General features: G+C 39.6%; 1 protein-coding gene across 5 annotated transcripts in view; it reads right to left on the bottom strand.

The window, feature by feature from the left end:
* CPAMD8 (C3 and PZP like alpha-2-macroglobulin domain containing 8) overlaps positions 1–16,342 on the bottom strand; it is a 59,765-nt gene that overhangs the window by 17,463 nt on the left and 25,960 nt on the right. For all 5 annotated transcript variants that reach the window (XM_026105905.2, XM_064497373.1, XM_064497371.1 and 2 more), the window contains exons 20-35: positions 15,555–15,786; positions 14,779–14,932; positions 14,052–14,194; positions 13,615–13,666; positions 12,600–12,898; positions 11,923–12,148; positions 11,164–11,340; positions 8,080–8,161; positions 6,411–6,567; positions 5,857–5,931; positions 3,723–3,888; positions 3,079–3,165; positions 1,902–2,038; positions 1,365–1,520; positions 905–967; positions 528–766 (exon numbers count right to left, since the gene is read on the bottom strand). In XM_026105905.2, the coding sequence (XP_025961690.2) occupies positions 528–766; positions 905–967; positions 1,365–1,520; positions 1,902–2,038; positions 3,079–3,165; positions 3,723–3,888; positions 5,857–5,931; positions 6,411–6,567; positions 8,080–8,161; positions 11,164–11,340; positions 11,923–12,148; positions 12,600–12,898; positions 13,615–13,666; positions 14,052–14,194; positions 14,779–14,932; positions 15,555–15,786 (2,445 nt within the window). The remainder of the gene's footprint in view (positions 1–527; positions 767–904; positions 968–1,364; positions 1,521–1,901; positions 2,039–3,078; positions 3,166–3,722; positions 3,889–5,856; positions 5,932–6,410; positions 6,568–8,079; positions 8,162–11,163; positions 11,341–11,922; positions 12,149–12,599; positions 12,899–13,614; positions 13,667–14,051; positions 14,195–14,778; positions 14,933–15,554; positions 15,787–16,342) is intronic.

The following is a 16,342-nucleotide window of genomic DNA, read 5'->3' as shown; positions in this document are numbered from 1 at the left end:
GCCTTGCCAATACCAGGTAGAGTCAATAAAGACGTGTGCGTTGTAATGTCCATTTCCCTCCAGCATCTAACTGACATGGAGAAGTGTCTTTGTTAACAAGTCAGCAACCTCACTCTCTAGTTACTATTGTTAAAGAATTCACTGTCCATATCATCCTCTATAGCACCAATGAAGACTCCAAAAAAACCAATGAAATCCAGAATTGTTACTGCTGAAGTGTCCCATCTGTAAAATGGGGACAAAACTAGTGATGTTTTTGCAAAGAGTTTTGAGAGCTAGGAATGAAACTTGTGGAGCTTTAGTATCATGCCAGGCATCTTTAAAAATTATTTTGTACATTCCTTTATTAGCAGATAAGCAATTGGCTTTAGAGAACTCGTTAACAAATATCCACATATATTGTACCATTACCATAAAGTCAGATTCCAAATTTTTACCGTTACAACCAGCATCTTTCGTTAGGTTTCGGTATCCAAAACTGAATACAGTTCTCTGAGAAACAGGTGGGATGGGATGCAGCCTGGTACCTTGTGCACGTCTCCAGTATGACTTTGTATTCCTGATGGTCCTGATCTGAAGCTGGGTCATCATCATCCACCAGTGTCCTCTCTCTGTGCAAGGCTTCAGAGCGATTTTCATCTGGAGAGACAGACCGCAGAAGATTTGGAGCTTGAAGATGGTGCTCCGACTTTGGTTCCTTCAGGTTAACCAGAAGCTGAAAAGCTGGTTTGGCAATAGGATCAGGCACATTGTAGGTGACATCAATCTGCAGCAGAAGAGGGAAAAATAAAACAAAACAAAACAGATTAGATCTGTTTTTTGGTGCCTAATCTTCTGTAGTGTCTGCAAGTGTTCCTCACAGACTAGCATGGACATACTTTCTCCAGCCCCGTGGCAACTTTACCTGCATCAGACAGCAGCCTTCACCTTTGGCACTCACAAACAGCCCCGTCGGAATACTGGGGATCTGGGGAAAATCCACAGTTAAGACACAGAAAAGACATGGCACTCAGAACGGAAATGAATACCAATTTTAGCTTTATTGTGTGTGAAAGATCTTTCCAGCTGTAAAATAGTACAAGTGAAGCAAACGTGGCACATTCTTTTCAGCACCTGCATTTAGCAATGGTAGAAGCTAGCAACAGGGCAAAACAAATATTGGGCATTGATTATGGTGAAAAATGCCCTCAACTTTGTTTGCTGCCTCTTCCACATCAGAACATAGCCAAGAGTCCCCAGGAGGTCCCAAGATCTCAGCGTTTAACCCAGGCTTTTGCCATTACTGAACTTACCTGAGTTACCATTTAGAACCCAGCTCAGACAAATCACTGGAAATTCGGCTACATTAACACAAAGCCACCTACCACTGCAGTCTGGAGGACTTTTTTATTCATCTTGTTTAGCTCAAATGTCTCCTGGTAGTCTAGATTAGTAGAAGCCAAGGAAATGGTAAGGTTGACTCCTCCAACATACGAAAGGATAGCATATTCAGCCAGAGCCTGCAAGGCTACGCATGTGTCCTAGGGATGAGAAGAGGGAGGGATCAGAATAGCAAAGAACATAGGAGTAAACTTACTAACAAGCAATGTGCTGTACAGTCATCAGCTTCTGGCAGCAAAAACATCCTTATTAATTCATATAGCAAAAGAAATCTGGTTTTGTTCCCTTCTGCTGTCACCCCTTCCAAAGGCATCTCTAAGCGCAGATTCTAGGTTCCCTTCAAACTATCAATCCCAGCAGGAAGTAGTAAAGAACACTGAAAAGTTTTTCTGCTTCCCAGGACACAGCTTCTACACTCCAGACATTAGGTAGAGTCTAATGTAGACTCTGCAGTAACCAATCAATTGATTTCTACAGGCACTATGTAGGCACTGAAGCTGCCTTTTTCAGAGGTGGCCCACCTGAGTAGACGAGAACCCTCCAAGTGCATTTCTCTGCTGTGAAAGCCATTTAACTACTGGGAGCGCAGAGGCCACATCTCCTAGGAGCGTGTATGTCAAAAGAGCATAAGATGTCATTTCCACTTCTGCAGAAACAACTGAAAGACAGGAGGGGGGAAAAGTGTCTGTGTAGGGGAATCAGACTACCAACTAGACCTGAGAATCTGGGCAGGTCTAGAGATACTTCTTTGAATATTCATTAACTGAAAAAAAATGTTAGACACAGAGAAAAATGCAGACACAGAGAAAAATGAAGTTAAAAATTGTGTGCACCCAATATGCATCATCTTTCAAAATTATTCCTGCTTCCAACACAAGCTTGTATCTTCACACAACAAATAGCCTTCTTTCTGCTTGACTTTATCCTATACGTAATTTCTTTCCCACTCCAATTCTACTCTCTGCTGCCATTACTGTATTCCTGTCCTATAGATTTTCATATCAAATCCAATTAGCTCCTTCCTGAACATTTGTGCACTTACATCTGACTAGAAGGCACAACGGTTTTAAGTGACCTTAAAATTATAGCATTATTTATTATTATTACGGCTCTGATAAGTAAAGTCTAGGCAAACACTGCTGAACTACTAGTGACTATCAATAGAAGCTGGGTACATAATTCCTAGGTCCACTAGGAAATCCAAGGCCAAACAGCTGTTACCAAAAAATTAAGTATATCTGACTTCCCTCAGTTCTCCATTTCAAATGATTCCTCTCTGATGGGATCCCATATGGCTCACACTCCTCTATATTCTTCAGCGTCTTTACAAAACTGGAGTGAGAAATGGCGAGACAGCTGGGGCTGACAAGCCAGTCCTGCCTGGACCACACCTAGCTCTGTCTCTCATCTAGATTTACCAGCTCTTTCAACATCAACCCACCTGCCTCCTCTCAGCTCTTGTTTCTGGGTGGCCCTTCATCTGGACCCCACCCTGACTGCCTACCATTTTTGGAATGCTGTAATAAAATAAACTTTCTCTGGGGACCAAAATCTTGTATCCCTCCCAAAATGCTAACAAGTTGGAAAAAGTGAGAGAAACTTTAAAGTGTATTGTATAAACAATGCACTAGAATGCATGCAGTCACTGGCCTGCTGTTGCAGCCCATTCCTTTATCTCCGTCTTTGCAATACCGGTACCTGATTGAGAGAGACCATCGTTAAATCCCATGAAGGTATCTTCATCAGTAACCAGAGTTCCCGTCAAGCTCCAGTGTGTAAAGCCATCTAAAACAACAGGACAATAGAATATGTATGATACTACTGCAGGCCTGTAGCTCAGCCTCTGTGTATGGAGAGAATCAAATTTTACAACTGTATTAACTCTAGGAACAGAGTCATGCCCTGAGCTGCACTGTCTCTCCATTTAGACCAGTATCCTCTAGGCAGGGGATGCAGACTCCTGCTCACTTTATGATTACAAAGATGTGACAAGTGAGGTAATTCCTGGATTTTGGATTAAAAGACACTAGCAGGGTATCTGACTTGTGTTACTAAGCAAACTCTGTCATATTGACAGGGAAGTCACTGTAAAGGCTCTGATGCACTCGTATTTCTTCAGCATGAGCTGCATCCACAGAACCAAGGTACTCAGCCTTCTCTCAGAATCAGGAAAACTGCTGCCCTACAAGGTCGAATTCTGTTATGAGGAAGCCCTCATCTCACAGGTGCTATCCTCTTCAGTAACTCAAACGCATCACTCAAGCTGCAAAGGCCATTTGCTCGTTCCTGTAAGAGCGTGGCCAGTTTAGGGACTTGCCAGATTGGCCCCAGGTGCACAGTACCTTGTGTAATAGCCATGCTGTTCATTTTCCGCAGTGTCACAGCAGCAGAGGGACTGTGCAGCAGTGTCAGGGCATATGCAATCAAGGCGGTAGTGTAGGGATCCTCTGCCGAATATAAGTTGGACTCTAAGAAGTGTTTTGCTTTGTCAACAGCTGTTCTTTCTTCCTATATTTAAGGGAAAGAGCCCAGACATATTACTAGCCTCTGTATCTCAAGAGTTAGAATCACTATACTTCTCATGATTTTGTGTCCATTGAGAAAACTAGGAAACAATTTTGCTCTGTGTAGAACAAAACCAACTCTTCCCTTTCCCTAAGAAAGGGCACACATCAAGAATTTAGAAACAGGAATCACTAGCATAGCAGGAATCACTTAGACTAATGCTGAGACACATTTTGTCCCCCTAGAGCTGAAGAAGTTTCATGCCCCTGCAAGGCAGCAGATGAACAGAGCAGAAGGGAGCTCTGCATGTTTGATTGTGTCCCTGACACTCTAGAGCGTCTAGCAGACGCCAGAGGATAATAAAGGCCAAGGTTCCCAGGGGTCCCTGCAGCCAACAAACATGTTTTATTAACTCCCTCGATGACCTCACCATGCAGGAACGTGGTTCTGATAATTTATAGAAACAATTTAATTGGACTTGATGTAATTTGGTTTCCTTTGATTTCCCTGTGGCACTAACCTTCCCCTTCCTCATTTCCTAGCTAAGATCATTAGTAACACTTGCAAATCTCCTCTAGAAAAACCATTAGATCCACATAAACTGCACTTCCAGCAAATAAAAACTCTAGGGTTGTCTTGACTCACAGCAGTGCAGAGAAAGCATCACATTGCTTCTGAGAGAGACATGCTGCTGACAGGGAGGCAGCAAGTTCCTCTGCTATCACTTGAGGAACTGTTTTTTAACAAGGTTGAATGCCCTCTACTCCCACAGGGACCGGGGAGGGGGGGAGGTCTGCATGCAGTGGCAGCCCAGTCTCACTCTGTGAGCTCTGCAGGGAGGCCATCAAAAGTGCTAAGCTTATCAAAGGATTTCTGAGTAGATACTGCTGTTTGCACTGGCTGTTTCAAAGTCCCCATAAACTTACTGGGTTTTGCCTGAATGGGCTGTCCTTTTTTTCCTGAATACAAATCACCAAGACCTGCTGTACAACCCACTTCACCTCCTGTTTTCATCTTCCAATTCTTCCTGTGCAGACCTACTCACCCATTACTGCTCTTTTCTCTGGCTGTTGAAGAACAAACGGAGAACTGTATTCATGGACTAGTCAATGCATCTCCAAGTGGAGGTTTTCCTAACCATGGTTAGTGGGAATGTTCAACTATGGTGTTATCTGAGATTCTTCATTCTACTGAATTTGCAACTGGGCAAAAATGCAGAGGAAATTAACATTGCCTTCTCCCTGGGCTTTAGAAAGGAACCTCTAAAAAGCCAGTTGTACTGGAAAAGATCTTTATCTGCTTCAAAAATTATGCAGTGCAATTGCACACTCCTATGTAACTATTTTTTTCCCTGAGTATTCCTGCTCTCTCTCACTACAGAAAAGGCCAATTTTTTTGTCCAGAGTCTCTAGTCCAGCACATCACAGGAGTATGGCTCTCCAAAGACACTGTAATCTAATAACAGTAGCAGTTTGGCCACTGTAGCAAAGGCAAGACTGCAAAAGTTTTCTGGATCCCTCTTAAGTATTCATGTGGTTGTAGCCTATGCTGTCCCAGTTAAACTATCAGCACTAAGCTAGCTAGTTAAAATTATGTTGAATATATCTAGGCAAGCAACCTTTATCTGCATGGGCTGCAATTACACCTTGAAGTTACAAGACAGAAACAACTTCATTCACAGTCCGGGCGGGGGGCAGGCAGGAACTGTAGGGAAGAGTTTTGCTCCTGTAGAATAAACTCTGAGCTGACAGTTGGAGGACAGAGGAATCACCTTGAACAACTTCAGAAAAGATTCCTTATTCTGGAAGTGTCACAAGGCTTTGAAACAGCCACAGTGACCCAGGTGCTACCATTCTAATGAGCACAGAGCCTCTGAAAGTGAACAGTAGTAAAATTAAGTTTAAAGAAAAAAAAAAAAGAATTTTTAGAACTTGTAGAATGCACGATCTATTTTAACAAGGTTTCTGTTACCTCAGAAGTTATGCCCGTTTCCAAAAGAGCTGCAACCACATAAGCTGTCAGGGAGATCTTACCATGGATTCCACCCTGGAGGGCAACAAACATAAAACCACTAGATGAAAACTGGAGAACAGGGCACTGGATAAAAAGACTGTTGAAGCAAAGCAAGGAATACGTTGCAACCACAGTAGAAGCTGTGGCACTGCAGTGCTTCTTTTCCTTTGCACACAAGGGGTATGAAATGTAGAAACCCAGTCCTTCACCGTAGCTTCCTTCCCTGGTAATGGTTTGAGAACATACTCAGTGCGCATGTCTCCATACTCTGAGGCATGACTGAAGTGCTTTGAAAGACTTGACTTCTTGCTTTCTATTCTCATGGGACAGCACACAGATATGCTCTGATACACTGTTTTACCGAAATTCTCCTGTTAGTTTCTTTCCTATATTATCCTAGCCTCTCAAACACAATATTCATATTGGCTTTAAGGAAACGACATCATTTCCTACTTTGCTAAAATCTTTAAAAATGCATCCGTCGCACAGATTCAGGTCTGTATAGTTTTTACCTGAATGTCCTTATTTAGTATCCTGCCCATAGCTGGAAAAGAACCATCTTCTTTCTGATGCTGGATGATCCAGTCTTTTGCAGCTGTTAGTTCTTTTGGGTCAATGAAAATAAACCCACGAGACTGTGCAAAGGACTTGAGGACAAAAGCTGTTAGCCTAAAAATACAAATTTATCAGCTTTATTGAGAAAACAAATTCAGAATAACACATCATCAAGGGAAAACATTTTTAGAAAGCACGAATTTTAAAAATCTTCTGGGGGAAACACTAAATACTTTTCAAAAAAATTGAATGGTACATAAAGTCACTGAAACACTGTTCAATCTTCTGGATAAGAGCAGAATTAAGGGGCAGTAAATTAAATTGAAATTTATAACCAAGAGAGGTATTTGTCTTAGTTATGACACATTCTGAAATTCAATTCCCTTTTATAGGTGGCCAGCTGCTGCCCAGCTTAAAGCTTTTAAATTAAGAGCCAATATGCTTATAAATATGGAGATATTTGTAAAGAAGAGAGAGAAGTAAATTTTCAGATTTCATTACTCTCATATACTATACACAAAAAAAAGAAATCCAGACCCACTGCTAAAGTCTGAGACTGTATTAGACTTTATACAGAATTAAGACTTAAGAAAGCAACAGAAGTGTTTTTGGAATTCTAAACCTCTGACATGCAACAAGTGTGAACTCTGGCCAGCTTTGGGAGACTGAATCATTCATTTTACAAGCCCCTGAGGAATGGGAGGGTAGGAGGCATGCTGCCTGGCAGGGGATTTTTCAAGTGTTAAGTAATTCTGTGTCACCATATTTTACATCTAGGGACTGGGAGATGCCAGATCTGAGATAAAAGTTTACTGCCTTAAAAAAAAAAAAGAGGCAGCATCATAGAAGTGGTACTTTCCCTCAGATGAGTTCATGAAGAAAATCATTCTAAAGGAAAATACAGAGCAGATGGAGAAGCCAAATGACAGCATAAGCAAACGAATGAAGACAAGAATCTACTAGGTCTGAGACACTACAGTCAACTACCACACTAATGTGATGTAACATGCAACTGTAAAGGCTGTGGTATCTTAAGGAGGATAATAGTGAGATGAGCTGATCTCTCAATTCCTTAATTTCTGCTTCTCAAACTGTTTTACTCCGAAAGGTCCTGCACTTCAGATTCTCAGGGCATAAATCCATACCATTCCATTTCATCCATGAGGGGATATAAGGCATTTGGGAGAAATACTTCTCACACCCTGACAGGACAAGTCTCTGACATATCTAGAGACAGCATGCTTCTCAGTAGACGTGCAGGTGAAGTTCCGCTCTCTAGTGGAAGTAAGTGCTTTAAGTGTCCCATACATTGCTACTGCAATTCCAGTAGACCAAGTATGCCCTATACTATAGCTTCTGTGCCTAAAGCCTGGGCATGTTAGTAGAAGTGACTATCTCAACTGTCCTCGAGTCTGGAAACAACTATTATACACCTGTTAGCACAGTACAGAACACTCAGCGGCATTGAAACAGTAGGCCTAAAATCACTGAGGATTATTTCTATTCTCCACTGTGCACGATACCATGATATAGCCTGGAAAATTACTCTTTTTTCCCTGCCCATTGTGTATTTTTCCCATTTAGCAAACACTGAATTTTCTAACTTTGTTTTAAATAGCAACTCACCACATGCTCCCTGAGGAATCCCTCTCGCCAAAAGCGCTGTATGAACCATCTTGTCTCTTGTAGGTCAGCTGGCGCTGGTAGCCTGGAAGTCACAAAAGAATTGTGAGAGTCCAAAATCCTCACACAGAGAAAAACAAGTATTTAAAGTGAATGAAGACTCAGAACATCTGGCACTAGCGTAAGGGATTCTGCTGCCCGAGGCAACCTCTTATTTTGCTGTGTGCGATACAGCCAGCTCTGCGTACATATGCTAGAGCTTATTCAGAAATCCTTTCAGGCTAGCATCTGTAAGTCTACATATACCTGCCGAAGACAAATGAAAGAAACATTATTTCTCCAGCTGTTAGCCTCTTACTGAGCAGCACATCTATCCAAAAAACGATTAGAAAGTTAAGTTCCTGAAACAGTCTATATTAAACATCAACTCCTGCATTTTGGCCACTAGAAATGTTTAAAATTTGACAGCCCTCAGCAAGGTGCAATACTAAAAAAAAAAAAAAATTTTTTTACTTAAGCATTCAGCCATCTACTTCTATTTACTGAAAGTACTGTGCAGCTGAGGAGCTATTTTCTTGAATGATATCACAGGATTCAGATTTTTCTCCAAAGCTACTGCCTAGGAGAACTTAATGTAATATGACAATAACAGCTGACTGTTTAGTGACAAAATCCCAAAGGAGGGGAAGACGTAACAACTCTCATTTAACAGAGAAAGATATTGGCAAAAATCACGCTGTCTTCTTGTGCCCTTACTTATTTAGGAGCCCTTAGCATATACACATATACCTTGTCAGTCGTATCTTCCTTCAACTACTTCTTAGATGTGATGGATAATGTGTGATCTTAATGTATGCGAACACTTCCTAGACACTGGCTCTGGCTTACATAAGGCCTGTTTTAGATAACAGTAATTAAGTTGAAGAACTCCCTACCTGAATGTCTTCTGAGACTGAAAACAGAGATAGTCAGAATGCTGTTTCTATCAGGAGAACAATTTGCTTCTCAAACCTTACAATTGCAAACCGCATATGCTAACAAAGCAGGCCAAGTCTCTGTATTGAGGAATACCCAGTACACATTTTGATAAATCTCTTAAAAGCCTCTCGGAATCAAACCTGTTAGAATAGACATTTCTTGCACGGAGATATGTCAAACACGTGCAAGAGGCTTTGGGTCAGAGAGACATTTAGTGCCTGATTAATCCTCTGACCCATAAATAGACTTTTTAATTCCACACTGCATGACATTTTTATGGGAATGAATTACTTTTTCATTTCCAGAGACCAGGTTTCTTTGTTGACCTCTCTAGATACAGGCAGCTCCACAATCTCTGAGTAATGGCTGCCCATGACTGCTACACTTTCTCCTGTTGCTCTATAGCCTTTCGATGCTCATAGGGAACGCAGGTAGAATGGTCTGAGAAGCGAGCAAAGTGAGAAACAAAACCCTATAGATTAACAATGTTCCTGCAGTAAAAAAGTCTTTTACTGGGGATTGTGGGATATATACAAACACGTGACAGAAAGCTCAAGCAATGGTATTCTTCTTTTCAAACAAGAGCCATTGCATTAAATTAGCCTGCTTTTTTCTACACAAGCCTCTGACACAATTTACTACTGAATCAGGGCTATTCATCCTTCAGCTGTTCCTAAACATTCACTTGCAGCATGTTAGATGGGGAAATAGGTATTAGTCATATTTTATACTAGTCTTACAGTTCTCTCTGTTCCGTTACTCTAATGTTCGTTTTGGGCTGACTGATTCTGCATTGTTCTTATTCTTTGCTTGCTAGTTTCATCATGCCACAGGCTTTATGTCTGGAAAGTTTCACCTTTCTAGTTGTCACCTGTTCACCTACTTAGAACTGCATTATGGGAAAGCAGAAAAATTACTGACCAGCTCAGCTCAAGCCACTTCTAAAGATTAGGAAAATGTGGGAATTGTTGGGTATCAGCACGTTCTATGGCTAAGTGATGAAATAAAGTTTTCTGGTTTGGTAAGTCACAAAAGCCTTCTAGATTGAACGAACAGACTTTTCCATCTGAACCTTATACTTGGCAGGGCTCCAACAAACACAGAAAGATTTAAAACTCTTGAGGATTTCTTCTTTAAGGGTTAATGAACAGGCAGAGTTTGGAGTCAAAATCCTGGAAGGTTTGCAGATTCATAAAAAGAAACAAAACCAAATGATACTGAAAAACTAACCTGAACTATTAGAAAACTCCCTTTTTCTCAGTGCTATCAGCAAGCACAGCAAATTACAAGTGAAACAATTGTGGTCAGGCAAAGGAAGCAGCACTGGGCTTTTGCTGCTGAATACAAGGAATATATTACATTTTATATTTACATTTTGAGAGGAGAACCACCTAACCCTGTCACCTCTGATATCATGACATGACTATTGTCTGACTCACATACAAGACAGCTATGTCCCTCTGGGTTATTCTTGTTTTCATTAATGATTGCCGAATTCTTACTTGTCCTGAGAATTGCATTTAATTATAAACTATTTTGTGCATGACTCTTCCCAACTGAATGTTAAGAAAAACAGTGCATAAAAAGACAGATCGCTTTGAGCTGTTCAGAGAGATAGGACAAGGCACTGAAAGGTCAGGGAAAAAAAGCAGCTTTCTTTATATGGCTCTTGGATAACTACTTTGGATACTAACTTTTGATTCTGCATATACTGTTCCTGAGAAGATACTGATAAACTGGAGAAAGTTCAGAGAAGAGTAATGTGAACAATTCAAGGAATGGAAAGACAACTTAGGAATACAGATAAAATAACTAAACACACAGATCTTGACTAAATTTAATTTTACGTGGCTTTCTGAAATTTGTAAACACAGAGAAATAAGCTACTTAAGAGAGCAATAAATCAATAACTATGTAAAATAGGAACTGTTAAAGGGAAACGTAGGCTACACATCAAGAGAAAACATCTTGCCATCAAAATCTGTTAACCTGTGAGATGATGAATCCTTATCACTTGGGATCCTCTTGATTAGAAAGGATAATACTAGTAAAACTCTTCTAACTTACAAGCCTTTTCTCCTTCTACAAACTGTATGTTCTGTGAGATACCTTGAACAAGATAATCGGTAGCTTCACTCTCCACCTCATGGCTGAGTTGCTTGGTTTTCTGCAGATATTTCAGGACAAAAACATTGGGAGCAAAATGGATCATGTTCTGTTCTCCACATCCAAAGGGTAATCGCAAAAGATTGTCCAAGTTGTTTAGCGTAGGACCCATCACATCTCCTGTTCGAAAAAGGAGGTGATATGCTCAGTATCAAGGAATTCTGCTTTACCTCTTTTTGATGTCTTATGATTAAAACCCACCTGACTAAACTAGTTTCTATTAGCTACACAAAGTCAGCTTAAATAAACTGTAGCAGAATATTGGAAGTCCTTCAAATTTTCAGTCTTAGCCCTTCAAGTTCTTGCTGGAATAAAGAAGAAATTTCACATTTCAGACTTTGATCATCTGTGAGTATTCAGTTTAGACTACCAGTTTAGGAGGCAGTTAGTACAATCTGTGATTACGATTATGAGATGCATACTATGAATTCTATGAAATGCTGCCTCTTAACAGACAGGGCCTCTGAAGATGTCTCAGATGGTATCAACTTTAAGTCACTATCAACTCAGATGGGGTTCGAACAAGTGACTGAGACAAAAAATTCTCTGTCCCCAAATTAAGTGGTATGTGCCTTTGTAACTGCCTATGACTACTTTATCTGGTCCATATTACTGAAATACTGGTCAGAAGCAAACAACAGCTGGAAGTATCTCCTCACACTTGATAACTAATACCTATTGATACCTCCTCATAATTGATACCTATTATTGAAGCCGTAGCTCTTTCTGATCCTGGAATTATGTTGTGGGGAACTCCAAGAGTAAACGCTTCATTGTGATTTTCATCAGTCTCTTCTTTTCTCCAAATTTTAAACTCTCCCATTGACCCCCAGCCTGTGGAAAAGCCAATGTACTTCACCTCAAGCTGTTTGGGGACTGTCCACTCCACAATAATAGATTCATTTAGCACCCGAGTACCATGGCCAACCTGAAAGGAACAAAGAAAACCCATGCAGTTCCAAGAACCCATGCATGTGAAATCAGCCTGCCATGCGCCCTTGGACCCAGTAACCTATGTCTGCACCACACATCTAAGAGAACATTATATATCAACAGACCCCTTTCTCTTTCCCACCCTCAAAACCACCTAAGCAAATTTAATGAGATAACTCCAGAATATGTGCCACAGGCCTGGCCTCCCACGCCTTCAATGTATCTAGCACTAAAAACTTTGAAGGCTGAGGTGCTGAGTGTATTAATATGACAAGCAAAGAGGTGTTCTGATAAAAACAGCCTGATCAAGATTTAATATAGAATAGCAACAGGAATGAAGCTTTCTCCTTCTACAACATGCCTAGTGAAAATCTGCCTTATGTGTGCTCCAGCTCTAGTTAAGAAAGCAAGAGGCTTCCAGACTGTTACATAGCTACATTCACTACCTGGATAATTCCATTTTTCCAGCTGATCCAGAAGCTGCGGAATTCATCCCAGGAGAGGATACCAGCTGTGTCCATGCTGACCACTGGCTCACCCATTTTGCTGGTGGAAATCCATGTTTTAGTATTTTGATGTCCACCAATAACAATCTCAGTCATCTCTGCCATGTCATATGGACCAGAGGACAAGGCCAGGTGAGCGTCATTGTGTGCTTTCACAGCAATGTCAAAGTGTGTCATCTGGGCAGGTTTCTGCATGTATTGGTACTCATATTTGTTAGGCGTAGAAATGTGAATTTTCTCTAGTCAGAAAAATAATGGAATGTTGAAAGAATTAGAACTCACATATTTAAAAGATAACCAATAGCTAACTGCTAAAATTTAAACAGATGGTCCTTTCTTCTTCTTAAATACATATTCTTTTTTTCCAGTTTCTCTTAATCAAACTATAGAAATATATGGAGATGTTTCTTCCTATCTTCTACTTACACCCTCTTCAATATAGAAGATACTTCAGTTCAATATCACTCAGTCAGATTTCTTGTGAAGTCTGTATATGATTTTTCAGTTCAAATTTAATGGTCAAAAGCATCTCTGTTTAGCTTAGTGGAGCCAAGTTTGAGCTATCCAAATCTCAGGCAGAAAGGACATACTGATTCCAGAACTGAATTTTAAAACATCAACTAAAAATATAGTACAGCCACAGTTACTGTCCACAGTGCTGAATACTTAAACTGTTTCATAAAGTAAAGGAATTTAATTGCCATTTCCAGAAATCACTTGGGCAGTTAGACCAAATTCATAATTAGCCAACCAGGTAAGAAAGACCCTTTATTCAAAAGTTCCTTCTACACACCATAACTCATCAATCACAGACAGGATAAAAAGTTTACTCATTTTTCTACCGAACAGATGGAAACAAAGAGGGTTTTTTCCCCCCATGGGATAAAGCCACGTGTTTCTATTTATAACTAAATCAAACAAACTTAGTATTATCTCATTCAAATCATGAACTTACCATTTGGGCAGAAAAATACACTGTAGGTGTATTCTCTCGACAGTCCCTCTGGCTATATGAAGACAGAAATTCATATGTAAAAATACAGTGGATTAGTTATGACAGCTATTCAATTTCACTTAAAAAATACATAAATAAAATTCTGCTGCAGTACAGTGTTTCAAGTCCTTTATAGAAAAGGGATTATACTGTATTCTGTTAGCTAGAGATACAATGACCATTACCAAAAAAAACAAAACAAAACAAACAAACAAAAAAAATCCCCACGCTCACATCATATAACACAAAAATTGATTATTTGCCATCATGTAAACATACCATGAATCAAAGATCATTATAATCCTATTCAGGTTTGATTCACTACCAAAGAACTTTCATGATTTGCCCATGCATATATCACATTTTTTCTGAATTATAACAAAATCATATTTTCTTACCTCAATAATAACACTACTGCGAACATAATCGACCCCAACTGGGGTCCTTTTATCCATATAATTGTCCTCTGAGTGCTTGCTGTTCTTTAGGGTCTGCATCCCATCCTGACAGCAATTAGTTCCACCATAAGCAAAAGCTTTTGCTAAGAAACAGAAAAGAAGAGAAGCAGCAGAGATTTCAACATAGGAAGATCTTCAGGAGTTCAAAGCACTGATCTAAACTAAATAGATGCAACTGATAAACAACACATTAAGTGTTTTGTAACTAGAGCTTTGCTATATTATCTTTATTCCATAAGTATTCAGACAGTCAGAGGACGACAGAGAAACTCTTTGCTAATATCCAGTGTTACACAAATTTTACTGCCTATAATTATTTGCCTGAAGAGATCTAAAGAATTTGTTGTTATTTTTTACTTAAAAATTTCGACTGATCTCTTCAGGTAGGTGTAACAGGTCCAAATCATACATGACAACATATTGCACAACAGGAATACTGAAGACAACGAAATCTCCTGAAGTTTGTTCATACAAACTCCTCCGTGCATTCTAGTTAAAGAATCCATTTGTAAGAAATAAATAGGTTTGAAAGCTAAGTTGGCAGCAAGTACAGTGAATGATTCCATTTTAGGGTACTGGGGAGGTGAGAATTTTCTTCTGAAAAGGAATAAAAAGAAATGCTTGTGAAATTCCTTCAAGCAGGAAGGTATTTTTATTTCTATACTACCAGTGATGTTGCTCAGTCCAAGCTCATTGAAGGACAAAACAACAGAGGTGGGTTTAGCTTCCCCCGGGGCAACACACTTCTTTCTTGTCAGATGGTGTTTCCCAGGATGCCCAACAAACTTTATGCCTTTTGGAACAGAAATCTTCACGTGAACCTGTGAAAATTTTTGAATGCCATTTACTGCAAGTTTCATCTGCAAAAATGACAGATATAAGTAAAAGATCTTAAAAATAAAATCACAAAATAATGCTTAATAAAACCATTGTATGCACGGATTATTAATTCTTCAAACCTTCCAATAATATATTTAACCGACAGGACTACTTTCAGCTCAATAATTCTAGAAGTTCAGAATGATACTAGCTAGACAGTTAGTGCATTTGAGAAAAAATTCACCTATGGAGAAAGCATGTCTTGAAAAAAATATGTTCTTTCAAAATAAACTACTGAGAGAGGCTTTCTAATTAAGAGGCAAATTCTTCTTTGTGGTTCAGTGAGAGTTTTCTAATTATCTTCACCACATTTTTCAGTATTTGGATTTCTGAAGTTTCAAGACACTTCAGATCATTATAGTTGTTTCAAACTAAAAGTTAATAAAGCAATGACTTTTATTAGTATTGCAAAGAAGTATTTTTATCTTGTTCAAAGTTTGTATCTGAGCTTATCACTGTTATCCCTATTCCTTATCTACTGCAACTTGTAGATCATTTAAGAAATTTTCTTTCATGATGAAACATAATTCAGTAACTTAGCAACAGAAATAAAGGGGCTGTTACCTCTACACAGACAGCTAAGTAGTTGTAGACAGTCAATGGGATTTTGGTCTGTTCTCCCCGGATGACATGGTACGGCAAGGTGAAATCAATGAAGAAAGGTTTAAATGTCTTCAGTTCTGTTTGACTGGCAATGCCCAACCCCTTCTCTTCAGAGAGACCCACAGCTTCAGTTATCCACGTAGTGATCGAGTCTGGCACTTCCACACGCAGCTGTGCTTCTCCGGATATATTACTACCAAAGAGAATAAGGAATAACGTGGGGTGGTCGGATTAATGAAATGCCTTTGAATGAAGCCAAAACACAGAGCCAAACAAATTGGGGAATTCCCTCCAAATCCAAATTTATAACACAGTATCATCTATGATGCAGGAACATTAGTGTCTGCTTTGAACATCAGATTATAAAAAGGCTCAATGTTTTCTTCCTAAGTAACAGTTTGAGACCTGTGCAGGACTCCTGGCTTGCATAACTGTAATGACCAGAACAGCAAGTAGTTGCTACTGCAGAATACCAGTCCTTGCTAGATTAAAAGCTTTACAGGGATTTGCACCCTAGCTATAGGGTCACTTTTCTTAGAGGCAAATGTCTATGCTAAGTGAAAAAAGAGAAAGACTTCTAGATTGAAGTCCTAGATAAAAACAGTTAAGCAATAGTTTATTCAACAGCTAGTGAAATAAAAGCAATCTTTGTTGGAACCTATTGTCCTTGTTATATTCATTGCCACATTACAGACTGTGCTCGAACACCAGGGCGAATGAGAAATTTTCCAGCTATCACGTTCAGCAAC

Source organism: Dromaius novaehollandiae, chromosome 25 (assembly GCF_036370855.1).
Source record: "Dromaius novaehollandiae isolate bDroNov1 chromosome 25, bDroNov1.hap1, whole genome shotgun sequence".
NCBI lineage: Eukaryota > Metazoa > Chordata > Aves > Casuariiformes > Dromaiidae > Dromaius > Dromaius novaehollandiae.
The sequence above is the reverse complement of the archived record's forward strand: the minus strand, read 5'-3'. Positions and strand labels throughout refer to the sequence as shown.